We start from the raw sequence: 23089 nt of genomic DNA, 5'->3' as shown, positions 1-23089 counted from the left end.
TCTCTCCTCATGGAAGCTGTTTCAGCCCCTTAATCATTTTTTGTTGCCCATCTCTGAACCTTTTCCAATTCCAATATCTCTTTTTTGAGGTGGGACAACCAGAACTGTCTGCAGGATTCCAGGTATGGGCATACCATGGATCTATAGAGTGTCGTTATGATATTTTCTTTCTGATTATCTGTCCCTTTCCTAATGGCTCCCGACCTTCTGTTCGCTTTTTTGACTGCCGCTGCACACTGAGTGGATGTTTTCAGAGAACTCTCCACGATGCCCCCAAGATCTCTTTCTTGAGTGATGACAGCTAATTTAGACCCCATTATTTTGTATGTATAGTTGGGATTATGTGCATTACTTTGCATTTCTCAACACTGAATTTCATCTGCCATTAGCTCCCCTCCAGTCATCTGGTTCAGAGGCTGTTTTAAGCGATAGGTTACATACCACAGTGAGTAGTTCTGCAGTTTCATATTTGAGTTCCTCCAGAATTCTTGGGTGAATAACATCTGGTCCTGGTGACTTATTACTGTTTAATTTACCAATTTGTTCCCAAACCCTCCTCTATTGACACCTCCGTCTGGGACCGCTCCTCAGATTTGTCACGAAAAAAAATGGCTCAGGTGTGGGAATCTCCCTCACATCCTCTGCGGTGAAGACAGATGCAATGAATTCATTTCGCTTCTCTGCAACACCCTTACCTTCCTTGCGTGCTCCTTTAGCACTTCCATCGGCCAGTGGCCCAGTTGATTGTCTGGCAGGCTTTCTGCTTCTGATGTACCTAAGTATTTTTTTTGCTGTTAGTTCTGGAGGCTTTTGCTAGTTGTTCTTCCAATTGTGCTGTGTGCAGCAGGGGGCGCAGGGCTGGTGTGCTTGGCGGCTGGCTAGGGGAAAGCACCTCCAGGAGTTTGCATTGGAACCTGAGTGCGTAGACCCTGCAGGGCAGAGGCCCAGTCAGCCATGAATTGCTCTTGCTGACAGCTTGCAGCTCGCTAATCAACTAATTACCTTTGCTCATTCTGGAGATGGGAAACTGAGGATCAGGGACATTCATCTCCCAGCTTTTTAGGGTTCCTTGTGCCAGTACTTCCCCTTGTTTGTGCCCCCCCCCACCCAGATCTCTCCCCACCCCCCTCCGTGGGTCTCGGGTGATGCCAGGAGAGCAAAGGGCACCCAAGTTTTGCACCACTAAATGCGCCATCCTCCCAGGGGAGCCGCTGCAGGGTGAATCTCCCCCTGCAAAGAGCCAGGCTGGAGGGGCTCAGCTGGGTCCTCTGCTCTCTGGGCCATGGGACACTGAGCCAAACCCTCCCCTGAAAGCTGGGGAATGTGGTCAGCGCTGCCCCCAACTCATGATCCCCATCCCCACCCGCTGGCTTCTACAGCCCCCTCTGCAGCAGGGCTCAGGCAGCCTCTATGGAACGGGGCTCCATGGTGCTCATAGCACAGCGCCTTCGGGGCGGGGAGGGGTTTTGCCATCTGCAGGACTCGAACCTGGCACCTCGGGAACTAAAAGCAGCAACTGAGGCTGGAGCAGAGTGTTCAGGGGACAGCGTCAGCAGGGCTGCGGCCTGCTCAAATTCCATCCCCTGCTTTCCAGCAGAACCCCACTCGCTGCGGCACAGCTGTCAGGGCCAGGGCCGGGCTGGGGGGCTGGAATTACCTCCCAGAAGCACCCCCATCGCGCGGCGTCTCCTAGCAGGCTATGTTTCTACAGGGTCCCTCTTGCCCACAGGTCCCGCGTCACCCCTTGCCAGCCCCCGGACCCTGGCTGGCTGCAGCTGGGAGAAGGTGGCTCATCCCTTCCTGCCTCCCATGCGTAGACTCCCATGGCGCTCTGGTTACCGAGGGGGCCAGCCCATTAAAACTCAGGGAAGAGGAACCCCCCAGGACAGCCTCGGCTCACATCTCCAGGCGGTGGGTCCTAAATTCCAGGAGCAGCAGGTCTGGGATGTCTGGCGGGGGAAGGGGACACTCTCCAGCCCCTCCCGGCAACCTGGAAAGTGACACAGCCTCCAGCTGGGGAAACAAATGAGGCTTCGGCCAAGGCGCCCGTCCCTCGGGGCAGGGATGGTAGTAAAAAGGCCTGAGCTCTGCCCCCCAGGATCAAGGAGCAGAGTAGGAAACTTCCCCCTGCAGTTCGCCTGCAACAGGCAGAGGTGAGAAACCTCAGGGGGTGGAAGGCGCTGGGGTTAAGGACCTCTTCCATCGTCCACTCGGCACAGGGGCTGGCTAGCGGGCAGAGAGAGCAGGGCGGGAATTCCGGCCCGGGCCAGCTGCTGGCCCCACCTCTGCGCAGCCTCGGCCCTCCTGGAAATCACCCGTGGGACCGGCCTGACAGCATCACTCACCGGGCGGGCGGGCAGGCACCACCACCACCGCTGCACCAGCCGAGGACAGGGAGCACCAGAGCCAGGCTAGCTGGGGCACCGGCAGCACCGACGAGGCAGCCGCCATGGCATTAGCTGCTCAGTGCTCGGATGGGAGCCGGCCAAGGCACACCCAGGCTGGAGCGGTGATCCAGTCCGTGCTGCTAGGGAGCGCTGAGGTGCAAGCGAGAGCCGGAGCCCTCCTGGTCACTGCAGATCCTGCAGGCAGGAGCGTTAGCCCCGTTCTAGCGGCCGAGGCCCCAGGGCTCAAAGGACTGATTTCGATGGGAGTCAGGCATCAGGAACCGGGGCATGGGGCGGTCACGCCTAGCGGTCACAGCAGGAGCTGGGAAATGGACCCAAGGCTCAGACCCAGAGCCAGAAGCCGGAGCCAAAGGAGCCAGGAATCCGAAGCAGGGTTCCCGGAGCGGGTTTTCCAGGTTTCCTTCACAGCTAGAGACTCATGGGAGATTCTGGAAGGCAACTAAGCAGCGTGAGTGCACCCTCCAACCAGTCCATCACGTGTCCCCAGAGCGCCCCACACTCTGGGAAACCCTGATCTAAAATATCCCCTCCTGATAGCTCATCTTCAGGAGGCAGAGATCTACCCCTGAGCAGCCCAGCCACCACCCCTGCTGCTCTTCCTGCTTTGAATAAACCGGGAGGAGAGGCGAATGGGGCTGCCCCGGGGGGTCTGTGAACTCGGACCGGAGCCAGAAAACCCACAAATGAGCTTTATTCTAAAACCAATAAATAAATACATACATACATACAACAGCTGTCAATCAAACTATTCCAGCAACGAACAGAATCCAATACAAGTCTGGCCTGAATCGGTGGAGGATGGTTTTCTTTTGGGGGGGGGGGTCCTCCAATCCTTCACTTAACCATGGCTACCTCTGTGCCCGAGCAACCCTCCCTTAGCTGGTTGGACAGGGCAGTTTGGAACTGACCGGATCTACGGCCAGCCCGGGGTCGGTGCTCTCTGATTGGCACAGCGGTGTGTAGTTATGGCGGAAAACTATCAGAATAAATAGGATTTTAATTAAAAACCATGAGCCGCCCCTCCACACCCACACACAATTTCTCCTTGCCAGAGCTGAACAAGAGGCCAGTCTACAAACCCCAAAGCCTGGTCTCCCAACGGCAACACGCACGGTGTAGCCCCGTGCCCGTTCCCAAGCACCCTTGTTCATTTCGATGGAGCAGCAGGCGTCTCCAAAGGAAGGGAGAGATGCCACATGAGGGGATGGGGGCCCCAGCACGCCGGGTGGGAGGGGCCCTGTGTTGCCGTCCGTCACACCGACTCCAGGGCTGGGTGTTGGAGCGAGCGGGGCGGGGCTGGCGGTCCCAGGTCCCGGGAGCCGAGAGATTTCTCGGCCAGTAGCAGATGAAACGGCTTAGGAGCCTCCATCTCCTCCTCCTCCTCTCCCCCGCTGGAGAAGTCCTGCTTCACAATGCGGTTGTTCAGCCTGCTGAACCGCCGGGCCTTGACGCTGGAAGAAAGAGGTGAAATCCAACCGGACGGCTCTCTGCGCCCGTTCCCTCTATGGGCTCGTCACCGTCCGTCCCATGGGCAGTTGGCAAATGACCACCCGGCCTGATCAATTGCCTTGAGCCTAGAGAGGTTGATAAAACTCTTCCCGTATAGCCCCGGCTAGCCCAGGATGGGACAGCCACTCGCCTCGGACAGTCAGCAGGTGTAATTCAGTGGATAATAAAGGGCATTTGTGGTTGGGAGCCAGGACTCCTGGGTTCTATTCCCAGCTTTGGGAAGGGAGTAGGGTTTAATGCAGGGAGACTGGGAGCCAGGACTCCTGGGTTCTAAACCCACCTATGGGGTGGGTGACGTAGCAAGGGGGAGTTGGGAGCCAGGACTCCTGAGTTCTAATCCCACCTATGGGGTGGGTGACGTAGCAAGGGGGGTTGGGAGTCAGGACTCCTGGGGTCTATCGCCAGCTCTAGGAGGGGAGTGGTGTCCGGTTAGAGCAGTGGGGCTGGGAGTCCCCACCAGCTGAGAGGGGATTATAGTACTTATCTACGTCCCACTTAGGCTTAGTTGGTGCTATGGAATCCAATTCTAACCATTTTAGGCTCTCTGCTCATCAACATCTCCTTGGGGACTGGGGATGGAATCGGAAGCTTTTCACGTCTAGGTCCCTGGTGTGAACCCACCAGGCCAGCGGTGGTTGGGTCTCACTCTATTGGCTCCTATGTGTAATGAGTCAGGGGGATCTCAACTTCTAGTGGACAACTGTCCAAGCGGCAAAATCTGCTCCCCTAGGAGCCCCTGAGGTGACCCCTGTGTGGCAGGACTAAGGCAAACTTTAGGGGCAATGGGGTCCACTGGAAGGTCCCTGGACTGGGACTCGGGTAACCTGGGTTCTAAGCTTGGCTCTGCCATGGCTTGCTGGGTGACTGGAGGCAAGTCACTGCCCCTCCCTGAGACGCTGTCTCCCCTCCAATTGCTGTCCGGTCAGGCTGCAAGCTCTTCAGGGCAGGGGATGCCTAACTCTGTGAAGTGCCCGGTGCGACGGGACCCCAATCTCGGTCACTGCAGCGCCCGGCCCGACGGGACCCCAATCTCGGTCACTGTGTGTCTGGGCAGCGCCCGGCCCGACGGGGCCCTGATCTCGGTCACTGCAGCGCCCGGCCCGACGGGCCCCTGATCTCAGTCACTGTGTGATTGGGCAGCGCCCGGCCCGACGGGGCCCTGATCTCGGTCACTGCAGCGCCCGGCCCGACAGGCCCCTGATCTCAGTCACTGTGTGATTGGGCAGCGCCCGGCCCGACGGGGCCCTGATCTCGGTCACTGCAGCGCCCGGCCCGACGGGCCCCTGATCTCAGTCACTGTGTGATTGGGCAGCGCCCGGTGCGACAGGGCCCTGATCTCGGTCACTGTGCGTCTGGGCAGCGCCCGGCCCGAAGGGGCCCTGATCTCGGTCACTGTGCGTCTGGGCAGCGCCCGGCCCGAAGGGGCCCTGATCTCAGTCACTGTGCGTCTGGGCAGCACCCGGCGCGACGGGGCCCCAAGCTCAGTTACTGTGTCTGGGCAGCGCCCGGCGCAACAGTGCCCTGATCTCGGTTGAGGCCTATAGATGCTGGTGTAATACAAAGAGCAGCTGCAACATTGGGCCGGAACAGCACGTGGTGGACGTTGGCACCTTCCCCGGCAGATCTCCCCCCGCACCAGACCGACTCCCACGGCTCCGATGGGGTTCTCCGAATGCCAGCCTTACCAGTACGGCCTCCGCTCCTGCTTCGTCATGGTGCGCCACAGCTGTGCCAGCTCCCTGGTAGCTGCTGTGGACGCCATCCCCGGGCAGGCGCTGAGGGGAGAGAGCACCAGGAACTCAGCGTTCTCCCAGACCAGGCGTGAAGCAGCACACGTCTGCCTGGCCTACCAGAGCAGGTTGCCGAGGCAATGCCCAGCAGCTGTATACACATTCCATCCGCCTTGCCTTCTCCATGGACACAGAATTTAACAAACATCCAGGGGAGCGAAACCCAAACACCTGCTCTTTCCAGCTGGTTGCTACGGACCACGGCTGCGTGCCGAGCTCTGGCAGGTCAGTCCCGCCACATGGGCACTAAAAAATCCAGCCTGGGATTGTGCCAAGGGGAAAGGAGTGGCTGAAAGGGTGTAAGGCCTGAAGGGACCGTTCTGACCATTCCCCCCAGCGATTTGCGCTCTGAGTTGGCTCGAGTTAGAGCAGATCTTTTAGAAAGATGTCCCACCTGATGTAAAGACTCCGACCCTGGGCCGGTTGTTGCAGCGGCTAATTCTGAATTTCTCTCACTTCAGCTCCTATCTGTTAGATCTCGCTCTGCCTTTGCCCACTGGGTTAAGCAGCCCCTTGCTCGTAGCCATCTCCTCCCCACAGAGAGGCTGACAGACCGGGATCAAGGTCAACGGGGTAAACTAAACCGATCGAGCTCTGAGGCAGGTTTCCCAGACCGTGGCTCATTCCCGCAGCTCTTCGCTCAACCCTCCCCAATCTGTCAGCATCCTGTTGGAAGTGGGAACGCCAGAACTGGCCCCAGCATCCCTCTAACGGTCTCCCTGCCGTATACAGAGGTAACTGCCCTCCACCCCTGTTTCTAGGCTATATTCCCCTGCTTGTATAGCGAAGGACTGCGTTAGCTGCTGCATCACACTAGTACTCTGTGGTCTGTCTGTCTCCATCAGGTGTCTCTGGTCCGATACTTGGAGTGTCATCTCTTTGGGGCAGGGACTGTCTTTGTGTTCTGTGTTTGTACAGCGCCTGGCACAACAAGGGCCTGGTCTGTCACTCAGGTGCCTAGGTGCTACTGTAATACACCTAATAGCAATAAACAATGTACAGCGCCAGGCATAATGGGGTTCTGGTCCATGACTGGGGCCCCTAGGCGTTACCGTAATAGAAATAAGAAGGAGCAATAAGAACCCGTAGCTTACCTTCCCTGAGTCCTACTGAAGCCAGTGAAACCTAGAGCACACGCTTAAAATTAATGCTCACGCTCGAGCGCTTTGTGGTGCCTGGACACACGGCCAGCTGGGTCAAGCGCCTCTCTCCATCCCGTGACATAGCGCCCCCTCCTGCTTACCGGATGTACTGCTTGCGGTTCAGCCGGCAGAACATGATGAAACCATTGACGCATTTCTTCTTCAGCTGCAAGGGGGACCGGGACTTGCTGGAGGCCTCCGGCTGCCGCCCGCCTTCCTCCTCCTTCCTCTTCCGGCCGGCAGCAGGCGGCGGCTTCGTCCGCTTGTAAGGGATCCAGGTGCTGTCGCTGTTCTCGTCGCTGGAGGACATGGGGCTGGAACCCTGGGGGGCAGAGAGAGGGGGGGTGTGGTGGACAAACACGCAGGCAGGCCCCTGAGATTGGGACACTGGGGAAAGGAGGTGGCATGAGCCCCATTGGGGGATGTGTGCCGAAATCTCCTAAGCAACTGTGGAAGCCTCAGCCTTGGAGTGGAAGAGAGAAAACACCCAAGCGGGCTCCGCTTCCAGCCAGATCAGAGGCTCGGTGTCTCATCCAGTCCTTATACAGCCACTATGTACATCTGCCCTTTCCCATTCTGTTACCCTAAGATTGCAAGATTTCAACCCCTGCCCCCCCAAACCCATCTTCTCCCCACTTTCACAGTCTACAGGGCAGCGCCATGACCCCGGCTTCCTTCCCTCCCACCCCCCACCGCATCCTCTCACCTCCTGGAGGAGCTGCCCGCTCCACACCCCCATGAACTCCGTCACTCCCGAGCTGGGGCTGGAGTCGGTTTTACTCGCCTCGCTGTAGGAGAGGTAGCAATGGTCCAGCGAGAAGGCGGACTGGAAGAGATTGCGGGCGTTCAGCGGAGTGTCCGGAAGCGTCTGATGAGGGTCGCGGTGTGAAGGACGGGGGGGGGGGGGGAGAAGAACACGGCAAATGAAAAGTTAAGGCTGAAATGTTCAGAAGGGATCCGGGAGCCTGATTCCCATTACAACGCCCGGGCTGTCCACAGGCATGTGGGAAAAGCTCGGCCTGCGTCCATAAGCCTTGACTGGCCCATCTAATCCTCCCAGGCCTGGGCTGTTCAATCTTCAGCGAGGAATGCAGCAGGTTTCACCCGCCCCGGACGCATCCCATTCTACGGGCAAGCCCTTCTCCAATGCTCCCCTGGAGTCTCTGCTTACAGGGCTGGATTGCAAATGCCTTGGGGCAGCAAGTCTGGCTTTAGTATGGGTACGGAGAGGGCCCAGCCCAAGCGGGGTCTCCAGTGCAAATAACAAAGGGGGATGAGAACCTCGCAGCTCCAGACCCCAGCGGCAGGGCACAGCTCCCCGCAATCACCTCCACCAGCACGCCCCATGGAGGGGGGTCACACGACTCATTCGACCCTTGGCCTCTCTCTCTACAACTGCCCCCATGGAGGCCCAATTAACGCCAGCTGCGGTGGTGGTGGTGGGGATAGCGCCCGTGCCAGTGGGTGGCCACTTCACAAAGGCCACCCACAGCCAGCAGGTAAGAGCAACCTAGTGGACAGAGTCTGGGCTCTATTTCCGGCCCTGCTGGGTGACCTGGGACAAGTCATTTCCCTGCTCTGTGCCTCGGTTTCCCCATCTGGAACATGGGGATAATGGTTCCAGCCCTCCTTTGTGCAGCACTTTGAGACCTACTGATGCTAAGGGCCGTTATTATTATCATCCACATCCGAGCCTGACTTTATAGCACCAGAGGAGGCTGTATGACAATATGCAGCCGGGAGGCAGGTTCTGCCTGCTAACAAGGAGAGGGACCAACAGGGGACTCAGGAAGGGGCTCCCCCCTGCCTACCTTTCTCAGCAGGGTCCCAGCCAGGCTGTCAGAGGAACCAGCCGAGTCTGGGCTCAGACACACGTCCTCAAACAAACCTGCCGAAGAACGAGACGTACCCCTTCTAAACAAGTAACATCAGAGCAGACCTCCCATGGCCTTCCCCCGGCAAGGACCCCGGCCAGGAAAGAGGGGAGCCCCCCTGCCAAAGGCCACGCTGCAGGGTAGCAATGGTTTTAATGATTTCCTCTTGCCACATGCCCTTCTCAGCACACACACCAGCCAGTCGCTAAGGGTCTGTCTACACGGCAAGCGGAGGTGGGAGTGCCGCAGGTATAGACGTCCCTGGGGCTAGCTCTGAACTTGCTGGCTCCAATAAAGCCAGCGGTGAAGCCGTGCCTGGGAGGCTAGGTATGTACTTGAGCGACTAGTCTGTGCTGCTGTGGGCTTCCTGGCTATCGCCGTCCGAGCCAGCTAGAGCAAAGCTGGCGCAGGGATGTCTGCACGGGCTGCAGCCCGCCCCATGACTGCACTGCAGATAGACCCTCTGTAGCTCATTAGCCTAGGGATGAAACGCTTAGGGTATGAGAGGGCCAGGGTTCAAATTTTGGTGGAGGATGGGACAATGGGGGGAGAGGGGAGGGAAATCTCTGGCCCAGGTCAGACTGGATGATAAAAAGGGTCCTTTTCCCCTTGCCACTGTCTCCAGGATCCCACACGACCTACCGCAGAGAGGATCAGACACTCGGGATGGAAGCTACCACGACCTGCCATTGGCTGCAGCAGAACTCCACCTGCAGGGGCTGTATCTCTCTTTCTGACCCAGCCCGGGGGGCAACCAAAACCAAAGCAGGGAAGGAGCCAGGAGCCAAAATCCGAACTGACTAGCTGAGCAGTCTGGAGTTTGGGACCTGATTTCCAGCATCTTGGGCGCCGGCCAGCTATGCAGGGATGCTCGGCTCAAGGGACAACAAAAGGCCAGTTAAGTTCGTGGAGAAGAATTTCAGTCAGTCTCCGATAAACCCACACCAGCTCCAGCAGCAGAGCCCGCTGCACAGAACAGCCTGGGTGCTCGGGGCAGCGTTCCCGGGGCTCAGGGGATAAGGCAGCAGCATCTCTCTAGAGCAGCGGCTCTCAAACTTACCTGTTCAGGCCCCCGTTCTTTGTACCAATAGTCGTTTACATGTCCCCCACCCCGACACAACTACATATGCCGTCACCCAGCTCCGAAGGCAGAGCGGAGAGCAGCGGCTGCTGGCCGGGAACCCGGCTCCGAAGGCAGAGCGGAGAGCAGCGGCGGCTGCTGGCCGGGAACCCAGCTCCGAAGGCAGAGCGGAGAGCAGCGGCTGCTGGCCGGGAACCCAGCTCCGAAGGCAGAGCGGAGAGCAGGGGCTGCTGGCCAGGAACCCGGCTCCGAAGGCAGAGCGGAGAGCAGGGGCTGCTGGCCGGGAGCCCAGCTCCGAAGGCGGAGCGGAGAGCAGCGGCTGCTGGCCGGGACCCCAGCTCCGAAGGCGGAGCGGAGAGCAGCGGCTGCTGGCCGGGAACCCAGCTCCGAAGGCAGAGCGGAGAGCAGCAGCTGCTGGCCGGGACCCCAGCTCCGAAGGCAGAGCGGAGAGCAGCGGCTGCTGGCCGGGACCCCAGCTCCGAAGGCAGAGCGGAGAGCAGCGGCTGCTGGCCGGGAACCCAGCTCCGAAGGCAGAGCGGAGAGCAGCGGCTGCTGGCCGGGAACCCAGCTCCGAAGGCAGAGCGGAGAGCAGGGGCTGCTGGCCGGGACCCCAGCTCCGAAGGCAGAGCGGAGAGCAGCGGCTGCTGGCCGGGCACCCAGCTCCGAAGGCGGAGCGGAGAGCAGCGGCTGCTGGCCGGGACCCCAGCTCCGAAGGCAGAGCGGAGAGCAGGGGCTGCTGGCCGGGACCCCAGCTCCGAAGGCGGAGCGGAGAGCAGCGGCTGCTGGCCGGGACCCCAGCTCCGAAGGCAGAGCGGAGAGCAGGGGCTGCTGGCCGGGAACCCAGCTCCGAAGGCAGAGCGGAGAGCGGCGGCTGCTGGCCGGGAACCCAGCTCCGAAGGCAGAGCGGAGAGCAGCGGCTGCTGGCCGGGAACCGAGCTCCGAAGGCAGCAGCACACAAGGGTGGCAATGTGAAAAGTGATATTCATCAATATCACAGCAGACTTAGTGCCCCATTGCCACCCTTACTTCTGTTGCGCTGCTGCCACCCTGGGGCTGACAGCCAGAGCCTCGCCACCTGCAGATGAGGGATTTGGTGGAGGGAAAGGGGAGAGCCTCGGCGGCAGGGCTCCAGCCGTCACCTTTATCCCCACCTCCCCAGTGTGCACGGCACAAGCCCCAGCCACCCAGGGCTGACCGCCAGAGCTCTTAAAAAAAAAAAAATAATAGCACACAGCTCGCGCCTCCCTTGACACATTCCCAGGCCTCCCTTCGGAGGCCTGCCCCACAGTTTGAGAACCATTGCTCTAGGGGCGTCTTCCCACTGGAAAGCGCAGTCTGGGACTTCCCTTGCACTGTAGCACTGTCCACTCAGGGCATAACTGCGCAGTAAGCGGGTGCACTGCAGATTCACACCCTAGCTTGCGACACAGTAACTCGCCACGTAGACGTGGCCAACCAGCTCCTTCGGCTGAAATCGTACAGGGCCAGTCCCTGCAGCCGAACCTCTGCTGAAGCCTGGAAGGACTGCGTAGGGCGTCTGACACAAGGGGGCCCCGATCTCGCTTTTGGCACGTCTCAGAGAGAGCGTGACTGGCGGTGGGGGAATCCAACCCCCCACGCGGTCCCCACTTGGCATTCCAACGACACCCTGTCCTTTCTAAGGCACGCTGCACAGCTCTCACTCGCTCCCCGCCTCTCTTCCGCGCCACGGTTCGTCGCTCGCCTGCCGGGAATCACCACGGTACCGCGACCGATCCTGGCAAGCCCCTCAGACCCCTCCGGCCGCAAGGAGGGACGCGGACACCCCTTTACCTTGGGACAGCTCCTCTGGGCCCCCCTGCAGAACGTGCCCGGGAAGCAGCCGTCCAGGAGAGGAGAATAGCGAGGGGCTCAAGCCCAGATCCTTGCTGGCCCAGCAAGCCCCGATTTGGCCTCCGCTCCCGGAAGAGCACAGGAGCAAGCTCTCTGCGAACCAAAACATAATTTACACAGAAATCTCACTGGCTACGTTTCCGCTACCCTCTGTCCCCATTCCCCATAATCTGCCAGGAGAACTTGGGCTGCTCCACAGCAGCCCAGCTGGAGACTTCCAGGAAATGGACTAACTTGGACCACTAAGATGCTGCTGGATTTATTATTTAAAGGACGCTTGTTAACTTCCTCTACCACTTGTCAGCTGGGGCCTACAATCTCTGCCCCCACTCCCCCGCCCCAATAATCAGAGGTTATGTTCTCACTTATTTAGCCCCTTTAATAACTGATGCCCTGCATGACCTCTGCAGGTTCAGGGTATTTTCCCCAGGTTATGCAAATAACGAATGTCGAATTTTGTTATGTGCTACTTCCATCTCGTGCGTGTGTTTCCATTCATTGTGTTTCCTTGTGTGTTTGTATTTGATATAAAAACAAAAAGGTTTAAAAAGGACGCATGCAGCTGATACGTCCATATCCCTTCTCCCAGCTGTCTGTAAATGAACACACTGTGCTGTTAGACGGGGGGCCCCTTTCAAGTCTGAAAGTGCTGATGAGGGCGGTCTCCCAGAGCCTGGACACACAGATGCTTGGTGCCCAACACAACCGCCTTGGCGGGTGCTACTTAGCTACATGAAGAGCAGCGAACCGGGGCAGCCTAAGGGGCCTTTGCCATCTCTGCACGCTATGGCCCTAGACTACGGCAGTACTCACCATGGGAACGACACACAGGGGACTGGGTTGAGAGCCAAGGACCAGCATCCAGCCCATCCTCCTCTTCCTCCCCGCAGGAATAATACTGCACCAGCTCCTGCCTGGAAGAGCAGTTTAGAGATGGCCTTGGATTGCAGCTCTGTCTCCCCTCTCCCCGAGTCCCCGACAGAACTGCTCCGTGCTGCTGACCGCAAGGGGCTGGACCAAACACGTGCTGCTTTAAGAGCAACTCCTAGTGTCCTAGGGTGCAGCTGTGCAGTGGGGTAGGGCGTACCCCAGCTTCCTGGAGATTTTCAGCTGCAGCCTCCCGCCCAAGGAGGGTCGGAACTAGGGAGACCTGCTCTGGGGACTATGGCTGAACCTCTTTGAGAAGTGCCGGCTGGGAGCCGGCCTCTCCTTCTGGCTGTCGGCAGGCTATAGCCGAGCCAGCAGCCAGGCGGCAGAGAACCCACCTGTACGTGAGACCCAGCCTCGCCTTCCGCCAGGTACGGCCGTGGGAACCTTCTCCTTTGCCAAGCACGCTGGGGACGCTGTAGGGAGTGGGGCAGCATCAGGCTATTCCAGTCTAAGTCTCTCCCAGCACGGGGCACTATGGGGAGCAGGGGAGGACCACTGGCTGGGGGCGGAGCTCCCAGCTACTCCAGTCCCAGCCTCCCCCAGCAGGGGGCACTGTGGGGAGCGGGGCAGAAGAGCTGGCTGTGGGGGGAGCTCCCAGCAGTAATCCGGAGTCAGGGTTTGAAAACGCTGCACACTGGCTGGATAGCGGCTCCAGGTGCAAACTGGCAGAGCCGCATTGAAGTCACCAGAGCCACAAGCTTCCATGGTGAAGCTCCCCCACCAGCTCTTACCCCAGCAGAGCAAGGTCCGGCCCGTCGTACCGACGCTGCTCCCGGTAACTCAGCTGAGCCTCACAGGCAGAGCAGATGTCATCCTCCTCCTGGCTCTCATCTCGGTCACACCCTACGCACCAATCTGCAAAGGCACATGCACGCTTTGGTCCTGCTCCACCAGACGCCGCGTCCCCCAGCAGTGGAGACTCAAGGTTACAACGGATCCAGCCCTGGTGATGGACGCTACGGCCGTGGCTTCTTATAGGAATGGGGCCAGATGCTCCGTGGGTGGAAATGGGCAGTGGGGAAACATCAACTCACACCAGCTGGGGATCTGGTGCATCATCTCTGCTCACGAGGGCCTAGATTTCACCCGCACCCTGTGTTGCCACGGATGCCGGTGCCCGGTGAGGGCTGACGCTCCCCAGAGCCCCGTGCACATTGAGCGTGGCAGGGGTGAGACGCTCCCTTGCCCCGAGCGATGGGCGAGCTCCCATCGGCTCCCGTCTCACACCCACTCCCGCAGGAGGCGCCCGGCAAAGGACGGAGAGGGACCGCACCTGCTGCACAGCCGGGAACGCCGCCTTCGGCCCTGTCCAGGAAGGCGCTGCCTGTGGGCCGGCAAGACCCCAGCTGAAATGGAAGCTGCTTCGTACCAGGAGAAAGCACGGCCCCTTCGCCTGCCGCGTGCAGATCCGCCTCCGTGCGCCGACCAGGCTGCCAGGGCAATTCCGCCAGGCTCAGGCTCCGACGCGTCTCCTTGTTCACCCCCCGCCGCTCTGTGAAGGCAAAGGGCACAGTAATCTAGGCGGGGCCGTGTCTTGCCTAGGACACGGGGCCAGGTGAGCCCCGAGCTGCATCGCCACACGGTACAGCTCCGGCACGAGGGACATTTCACCTGCCCTGGGCACCCGTCAGCTCCAAGCTCAGCTTGTGAGCACCCCCCTTCCCCGAGAGCGCCAAGGTAACACCACTGCGCCGCACGCCACCCCAGGCTTCCCGGACATCAGCTCAGCAAGCTTCACAGATTACCGGGAGCGAGGGAAACTCTAACAGGCCAGCTGGAGAAAATGACACACGGAGAGATTAAGGGACATGCCCACAGTCACAGAGCAAGTTAGTGGCAGAACTTGGACCAGAACCCAAGAGTCCTGCTTTCCACTACCATGCTCTAACCACTAGATCCCACTCTCCTCCCAGAGCTGGGGGGAGAACCCCAGAGCCCTGGTCCCAGCCACCCTGCTCTAACCATTAGACCCCACTCTCCTCCCAGAGCTTGAGGGGTGGCGGGGTCCTGGCTCCCAGCCCCCTGCTCTAACCACTAGACCCCACTCTCCTCCCAGAGCTGGGGAGATAACCCTGGAGCCCTGGTCCCAGCCCCCTTGCTCTAACCACTAGACCCCACTCCCCTCCCAGAGCTTGGGGGGTGGCGGGGTCCTGGCTCCCAGCCCCCTGCTCTAACCACTCCTCTCAGAGCTGGGGAGAGAACCCCGGAGTCTGGGCTCCCAGCCCTCCCCCTACTCTAAGCCACACTAATTATTTCCCTACATCAGCCCTTTGCTGGGTCAAGCAACCCAAAGACCCAGCTACACCATTCCATGGCAAGAAACCCAGGAGGTGAGCTGGGATCCTGACCCTTACGGGGGTGACACATGCAGGGGACAGGGGGAGGATGGGGTGGGAGGAGAGGGAGAGTTTTGCACAACTGTAACAGCAGCCCTGGCTAGCCACACTCACCAATTGACGCTCTGGAGGTAACCTCAGATCTGTGACACCGAGGCTGTGTCTACAACGCAGCTGGGGGGCGTTCTTCCCACCTCACGCAGACGTACACACGCTAGCTCCGCTCGAGGCAGCGTGCTAAAAACAGCCATCTGGCTACCGGGGCACAGGCGTGGGCTAGCTGCCTGAGGACCACCTGGTCCAAGATCCTAGGGGAGCACACCGGCTTGAGCAGAGCTAGCACGTGTGTCATGGAATCAGAGAAATGTCCAGCTGAGAGCTCATCGAGCCCAGCAAACCTAGGCCAGCCCTGACAGGGGTTTGTCCAGCCTCTTCTTAAAATCCTCTCTGGAAGGGGATCCCACAGCCTCCCTGGGAAGCCTGTTCCCGAGCCGAACTCCCCTGAGAGTTGGAAAGCTTCCCCTCACCTCTCACCTAAATCTCCCTCGCTGCAGATTAAGCCCGTTGCTTCTTGTCCAAGAACCTTCAGTGGACACGGAGAACAATCGATCCCCGTCCTCTTTATACCAGCCCTTAACAAATTTGATGACTGTTTTCAGGCTTCTTTTCTCAAGACTAAACATGCCCAGTTTTTTTTAACCTTTCCTCCTAGGTCAGGTTTTCTAAACCTTGGATCGTTTTAGTCTCTCTCCTTAGGACTCTCTCCAATCTGTCCACATCTTTCCTACAGTGCAGCCCCCAGAACTGGACGCAGCGCTCCAGCGGAGGCCTCACAGTGCCTGGCGGAGCAGGACAGTTACCTCCTGTGACTTACATCCGACACGCCTGTTAATACACCCAGAACGGTATTAGCCTGGTTAGCCGCCGGACCACATCGCTGACTCAGATTCCACTGGTGATCCATTATGACCACGGATCCTTTACCACAGTACGACCGCCTAGCCAGTTAGTCCCCATTTGGTAGCTGTGTGCTTCCTAAGTGCAGCACTTTGCACTTGTTTGTATTGAATCTCATCTTGTCGCATTCCGACCGATTCTCTAATTTGTCAAGGTCGTTTTGAATTCTAATCCTGTCCCCCAAAGTGCTTGCGACCCCGCCCGCCCGCGCCAGCTTGGTGTCATCCACAAATTTTATAAGCATCCTCTCCTCTCTGTTACCCAAGTCCATAATGAAAATACTGAATAGCAGCGTACTGTGTACATCTACCCGAGCTGCGAATGACACCTCCCAGCTGCAGTGTGGATGTACCCCGAGTGCTGTAGGGCCTTCCTAGGGGGAAATGGCCAGTGACTTTCCAGCTGGGGGTCCGGTGCTCCGCCCTGCCAAAGGCAAGGGGTCAGGATGTTCAAAATGAAGTCAAAAGCCAGGGTTGGCCAAAGCGAAGCAAAGAGGGGGGTCCAGCCACTGGAGAAGAGCTGCCCCTCCTAAGAAATCTCTCCTTCTTCCCCTTGGTTGTCCCAATGCAGCAGAGATGGGCTGTCCCACAGGAAAGAGGGGGAAGGAGCGATTGCTCTGCAGAGCGAGGCTAGGGGGAATGGCTGCTACCGCTTCTGTCCCAACCTGATCTGCGGGATCGCTTTCCTTTGCGGGGTTTCTTGCCAACGTTCAGGAGCTTGGCTCTCCTCCTCCGCGGGGTGACGGGCGGAGTGCCGTCTCCGCACCCTCGCTGACAGGCGGACATCTCCGCACATGTGGATGCGCCCGCTCCAAATTCTGTAGGATGAGGGGAGAGCAGAGCAGGTCAGAACTCCCCCAATCCAGCAACCACTTCAGCTCACAAGGATCCCGGGACGAAAAGGAAGAGAGAAAAAAATGCAGCTTCCGACGATCACTCAGCTTGTGTAGATGTACACGTTAGTCCTGCTCAAGCCAGTGCAGTGGCTCTCAACCTTTCCAACCTACCGTACCCCTTTCAGGTGTCTGATTTGTCTTGCATATCTCCAAGTTTCACCTCACTTAAAAACAACTCGCTTACGAAATCAGACATCAAAATACAAGTGTCCCAGCCACACTGTTACTATACAATTGCTGACACTGTACTTACTTTTCAGTGTATACTGCGGAATTTCTCATACTGGGGTCCGCGGGCCCTGCTGATCAACTCCTCCCCCTCCCTCCCAGCGCCTCCTGCATGCCGGGGAACAGCTGTTCAGTGGCGTGCAGGAGGCGCTGGGAGGGAGGGGAAGGTGGAGGAGCGGGGACGGGGTGCGCTCGGGGGAGGGGGCAGAAAGAGGCGGGGAAGAGGTGGAGCGGGGGCGGGAAGAGGTGGGGTGGGGACCTTAGGGGAAGGGATGGAGTGGGGGCGGGGCCTGGTCTTGGGAGTCCGCGAAAATCTTTTAAATGAAAATGGGTGTCTTTGGGTTGCTAAAGTTTGAGAACGGCTGGTGTACAGTATATAGAGCAATATAAACAAGTCATCGTCTGCATAAAATTGTAGTTGGTACTGACTTTGCTAGCGTTTTTATGTAGCCTGTTGTAAAACTAGGCAAATATCAAGATAGTTGATGTTCCACCTGGAAGACCTCTGTGTACCCCCAGGGGTTCGTGTGCCCGATTGAGAACCACTGATCTACTGCACTAAAAGCAGCAGTGTGGCCAGACGGCACGGCATAGGTTGCCACCCGAGTACAGACCTTGATATTCGGACGGGGCCGTACTTGGAGCGGCCAGCCCGTCCCAGCACCCACGATGCCGTGGCCACACTGCTATCTTTGGAATGTTAGCTGGAGCGGCGCTAGCCCGTACGTCTCTCTGAGCTGGGAATCACACCTCCCAGCTGAAGCGCGGATGAACCCGGAGTCAGAGGAGCCTGTCACAGCCACAGTGCCCTCAGAGAGCAGGTCTGGAGACAGAACCGGTCCCTCCTGGGGCAGCCGCGCGAATGCAACACCAGTACAGCAGCATTCAAAAGTCACCACCCTGTGCAGCCGTTTGGTGGCTCAGGTGAACCGAGTGGCGAGGGGTGGCCCATTCCAGATCTCGCCTCACAAACGGCCCCCTGGATCACCGTTTCAGTGGAAAGGCCAAGGACTGAATGGGTCACAGAGACCCAGGGCAAGGTCAAGAGGGGTGGCTCCCTGTCCAGGGGAATTCTTATCACCTTCCAATGGGCTTCTCAAAGCTCCAGTTGGTTTGCGTTACAATATTTTCTGTGAGTGTTTATCTCCTACTCGGAAGCCCCCCATTGTCCCTCTGGCTGAGCAATGCACGTACGGCAGATCTCCTCTCTGGGTTATCCCACATCCCTGCTGCGACTCGTGTCCCTACACCGTCCCTTGGCTTCCCTCCACGCAACAGCTCACGTCCCTTGCTCTCTCCCCCGTCTCCCTTCACTGCCCGCGATCCCTTACCTTCTTTCTCCCCGTGCCGGAGCTGGAGCAAGGTCCTGGCAGTGCTGATGCTCGCCTGCAGATGCTCAATGTAGCGGAGGACGCGCAACAGGATTTCCTTCTGTTTCAAAGGGAACACACACTCAGGAAAAGGTGTTGTACTTGCAAGGAGCGTTGGTAGATGCAACACCTGTGGCAAGACATGAATTCTACCAACAAAATTCACAGCCACTAACGTCTCTGGCCCTCCACAGCCGGAGAATGGCTGGGAACCTTCTCCGATGCTTACTCGGTAATTATGAGTTACACCTTCTAGTGTGTGTGTGTATACACCTGCGTAAGACACACCCGTCTGCAAAACAAGACCATGAGGGGGGCTGGTTGGCTCACGGGATGGGACATGGAGCCGTTTGCCTCTAGACTGCCCAGTTCCCACTCAACTCAATTCACTGGTGACCCAGACAAGGTGCCACGGGACGGCTGTTGTGTGAATTAAGTTGCTCTTCTGCCCAGTTCAATGAGGGTAAGTATCCACATCACCAAGGGTTGGTACGAGCTGGAAGACTCAGCAGAGAAACCAAGAACTGTCATCAAGCTCCCGTTTCGTCCTTAATGGTGGGTCCCCCCAGAACAGAACTAAGGCAGGTGAGCAAGGCGTGAGTGTGGGGCAAAGTGTCCCCTGCAAACGTCTGGGCCGCAGATGTTGGGCGGATACAGAACGTCAGCCTCCAAGGCTGCAAATCCAACAGACCCATCCACAAAACGTTTGCTTTTTAAAAACCCCACAAGGACGACTTCAGTGAGGAAATTCTTCTCCTTGGTTTATTCTGGGATGGGGTTGGCAGCCTGCATATAAGACCCAGAGCCTAAAGGCTCATCTGCAGGGGAAATTCACCGGAATAGCAATTCCAGAATAGTTCCCCCTGTGGACATTGTATTCCGGAATAATTAGCGTGCTTCTGAAACAGAGTCATTATTCTGGAATAAGATCGCATAAGATCACCCAGCTGTTTGTTCCCTTCAAGAAGCCTAGAGGTTTAGCAGCACAAGGCTCAAAGCCTCTCTTCCTCCAATAGACTGAAGATCTCAGAGCGGGGCTGGCTTCCATCCCGCCTCACCTGTGCTTTCCCTGTGTCACATTATTTCTTTAACATGCTCCCTTGCTTCCCTCTGGAACGTTATACTTGGGGAAGCAGCCGTCGGAGCAGCAGCCCGCTCCGGCCGGCAGTACCTTGGTAAGCTTTTTGTAGCTGGTATGCAGAGGAACAGGCAGCATCTGAGCCAGCTCTCGGAGCGTGTTGGTGTAGTTACCACGTCTCTTTCTGTTCAGGGATAAAAGAAGGTCAAACAGTCGCTTCCAAGTCCACTGGCAAAAAAGCCCTTTCTGGTAATGCTCCCCTCTGACGAACTGCAAAGTTCGCTTAGCTACATAGCCGAGTGGCACAGGCGTAGCTCAGGGATGAGGCAGGAAACTGCAGACGAATGGCCTGCTCACACCAGCACATTTTCACACACTGTAGTAACAGTTGCCCCAGCCCAGATCCTCAAAGGTATATAGAGTTAGGCCCCTACATATGTTTGTGGAACTGGGCCTGGGTACTATCATACAACTGGCAGATATAAGCTTATGCAGGCCATGGCATTTCCTCACTGCTGAGCACTTACTACTTTCAGGCTTCACACAAACTGGGTAGCCGTCAATAGAGGTCGCACAGGCAGTCGAACAAGCACTGGACTGGCACTCAGAAGTCCCGGGTTCTAGTCCTGGCTTGGCCACTGACCTGCTGTGTGAACTTGCGCCAGTCCCGTCACTTCCCTATGCCTCAGTTTCCTCCTCTGTAAAATGGGGATAATGAGACTGGCCTCCTTTGTAAAGCGCTTTGAGACCTACTGCCGGAAAGAGTCCCGTACACCCATACAGCTTATTCCCCTTCTCTCACAGGAATCAGCTCTACCAGTAGAAACACATTTATACCGAAATCACTGCATTCATGCTAGGAGCGTCCCGATTTAGCTAGTCCAGCACAGTTCGAGCAGCACAACTTTTGTGTGGAGACGAGGCCTCACGGACTGGCCCTCTCACTGGAACACGCGAGTTCTGGTGAGGATGCACAAGAAGGAACTGTATCCATCTAGCTCCCTCCTGGGCTATGCCTTAACTGTGAAAAGAGGTGAGTTTTTTCATGGAGTCCGCTATCTTTGTAAACTCCTGGTGGAGACAAGGCACGGGGAGTCTTTACCTTGATGTAGCTAGTTGAGATCAACCCTATATCCCCCACCTGAAGTTGACCTCAACTGGCTACCCCCAGGTAAAAACTACATGAGGTCCGACTAGTTGATCACAATGGTCCCTTCTAAACTAGAAGTTTATAAAGAGATTCCTAGATTCCAAGGCCAGAAGGGACCACTGTGACCCCCTGCATAACATAGGTCAGAGAACATCTCCAAAATAATTCCTAGAGCAGATCTTGCCAAAAAAAACCAACCATCCAATTGCCAGTTATGGAGAATCCACCACGGCCCTTGGTAAATTGTTCACATGATTAATTGCTCTCACTGTTAAAAATTTAAACCTTATTTCCAGGCTGAATGTGTCTAGCTTCAACTCCCAGCCATTGGATCAGGATAGACCTTTGTCTGCTAGACTGAAGAGCCCATTATTAAATATTTGTTCACCACGTAGGTATTTATAGACTCTAATCAAGTCATCCCTTCACCTTCTCTTTGTTAAACTAAATAGGCTGGAAACTCAAAGAGCTCAGCTTTTCTTCATCCTTGCAGCGTGACCCCTCTCCAATTTATCCACATCCTTCTTGAATTGTGGGAACCAGACCTGGACAGAATATTCCAGCAGCTGGTGCCAAATATAGAGGTAAAAATAATCTCTTTGCTCCTACTTGAGAGTCCCCTGTTTATACACCCCAGGATCGTATTAGCCCTTTTGGCCACAGCATTGCACTGACAGCTCATGTGCAGCTGATTATCCATCACCACCCCCAAATCTTTTTCAAAGTCACTGCTTCCCTGTGACTTTCGGGGTCCCCAAACACTTCCCAGGACAGAGCCCCATGTCTTGTAAGTATGGGCTGCATTCTTTGTTCAATAGACAGCTAACTTGATGGAAGAACACCCTTCTTTTTGCTGTGACAGCACGGCTGGGTTGGGTCTGCAGGGCTATCTGTAGTAAAAACCTATTTCCGCCACTAAACCTGCATTGCTTTGTCTATATTCAGAGTTCCACCTGCTTAACAAAAGGTGCAAGTTTTAATAGATTTTTGTCAAATCAGTTCAAAACCCTGTGTGGACACTCTGCATTGGATTTAGATTTAGCTTGATTCCTTATCAAGGTAAGCGAAATTGGTATAAGCCTGGTTATAATTGAATGCAGAGCATCCACACAGGGTGCAACCGTGGTTGAAGCCGGTTTTTTTTTTAAGCAACTGAAAGTGAACTCAGTGCTATGACTATATTATTATTACTTATTTGTAGTACCACCGCACCCCGGAGCTGTACAGACACAGACAAAGACAGTCCCTGCCCCAAGCCAAGGGTCAACAGATGGAGCCAGACAGACGGACGGGAAGTATAAGGAAACGAGACAATGCCGGTCAGCATGACGGGCAGTGGGCTCGGCACACCAGCAGCACTTTCAGATAGGAATCACAGAAAGGAGCGTTTAGAGGTGGGTTTTGAAGGAGGCGGCTTTGCAGATGTTTACAGGGAGCTCCTCCCAAGCGTGAAGGGCAGCAAAGGAGGAAGCACAAATATGCTTGTTGGAAAGTTTCCCTGGTAGGTGACGGAGGCTGGCGCCATGGGCCCGCTGGAGGAGGGAGTTAACAACTCGATAGCAAAGAAGAGATGTTAGGTCGGGTGGGGATGGGCCACGAAGGGCATGGAAGGTGAAGACCTGCTATAATGCCCATCACTGTACTCCAGCCAGCTGACGGGGAGCAGGGGCCTTTTTTTTTAGGCTAGCCCCTTTCCCTGGCGCACTGATCTACTGATACATATTGACAATCTGGACTCCATCCTAACAACTCTTTGTCTCTAGGAATGATAGAGCTGCTCAGAGAAATCACACTGCATGTATCCCGTGGGGAGCGCGAAAGCTATTTAACGCCACACAGCACAATAACACAGCACTTTAGGACAGGAAGTGAAGGCAAACCCCCTGAACTTCACTCCCAGTTGCCAAGGGCAAAGCGGGTACAAAATGCTCTATTCTGGGACCGCTCTGCACCGGCATAAGTGACTTGGCGTGTCAAGAAGGTATTTTGAATGGGGGCAGGGGAAATCTGGTCTCTGGCATGAAAGGGATAAGCCCTAACTGCCCTGCCCCACGTCCTCACCCGTCTCCGATGGTTCGCGGCTGGCAGCTGCTGCGGCCAGGACGCGGCTCCCAAGGGCCAGCACGCCCGACCTGACCCCACATCTGCAATGGAGAACAAAGGGAAAAAGAAGGGGAATTCCAATCGATCTCGGACCAGGAATGAGATGGGGAAACGGGGAGCCCACGTGTCATCCCCCCACCCCACTGGACAGAGGGTGGGATGAGACGGGGGTGCAGTAAAGGGGGGTATGTCATCAGCTGCAAGAATCAGGGACAGATACACAGGAGAGAGGAAGAGAACTGAGCTGAGTGCAGGGGTGGAGAAGATATGACCAATACCATCCTGCGAGGTTCAGGAACATAGAGGGGGGCAAATATCACCTGCTCCTTTCGGGGAGGAGCAAATATTGCCCCCCATGCAATAGGG

At 57.0% G+C, this 23089-nt stretch overlaps 1 protein-coding gene across 1 annotated transcript; it reads right to left on the bottom strand.

The window, feature by feature from the left end:
* Positions 1–3660: 3660 nt before the first annotated feature.
* MEIOSIN (meiosis initiator) lies at positions 3661–22764 on the bottom strand. The gene is made up of 13 exons (XM_065420768.1): positions 22682–22764; positions 19564–19654; positions 18354–18453; positions 16564–16716; positions 13880–14098; positions 13338–13461; positions 12490–12590; positions 11617–11769; positions 8661–8737; positions 7556–7717; positions 6951–7171; positions 5603–5692; positions 3661–3859 (listed from the first exon to the last, which is right to left on the bottom strand). Exons 1-13 carry the CDS (start codon positions 22762–22764, stop codon positions 3661–3663), a joined length of 1773 nt encoding a protein of 590 aa, XP_065276840.1.
* Between the last annotated feature and the right edge of the window lie 325 nt (positions 22765–23089).

The sequence above is a fragment of the Emys orbicularis genome, chromosome 21, assembly GCF_028017835.1.
Source record: "Emys orbicularis isolate rEmyOrb1 chromosome 21, rEmyOrb1.hap1, whole genome shotgun sequence".
Taxonomy (NCBI): Eukaryota; Metazoa; Chordata; order Testudines; family Emydidae; genus Emys; species Emys orbicularis.
This window is presented reverse-complemented; position numbering and strand designations above follow the sequence as displayed.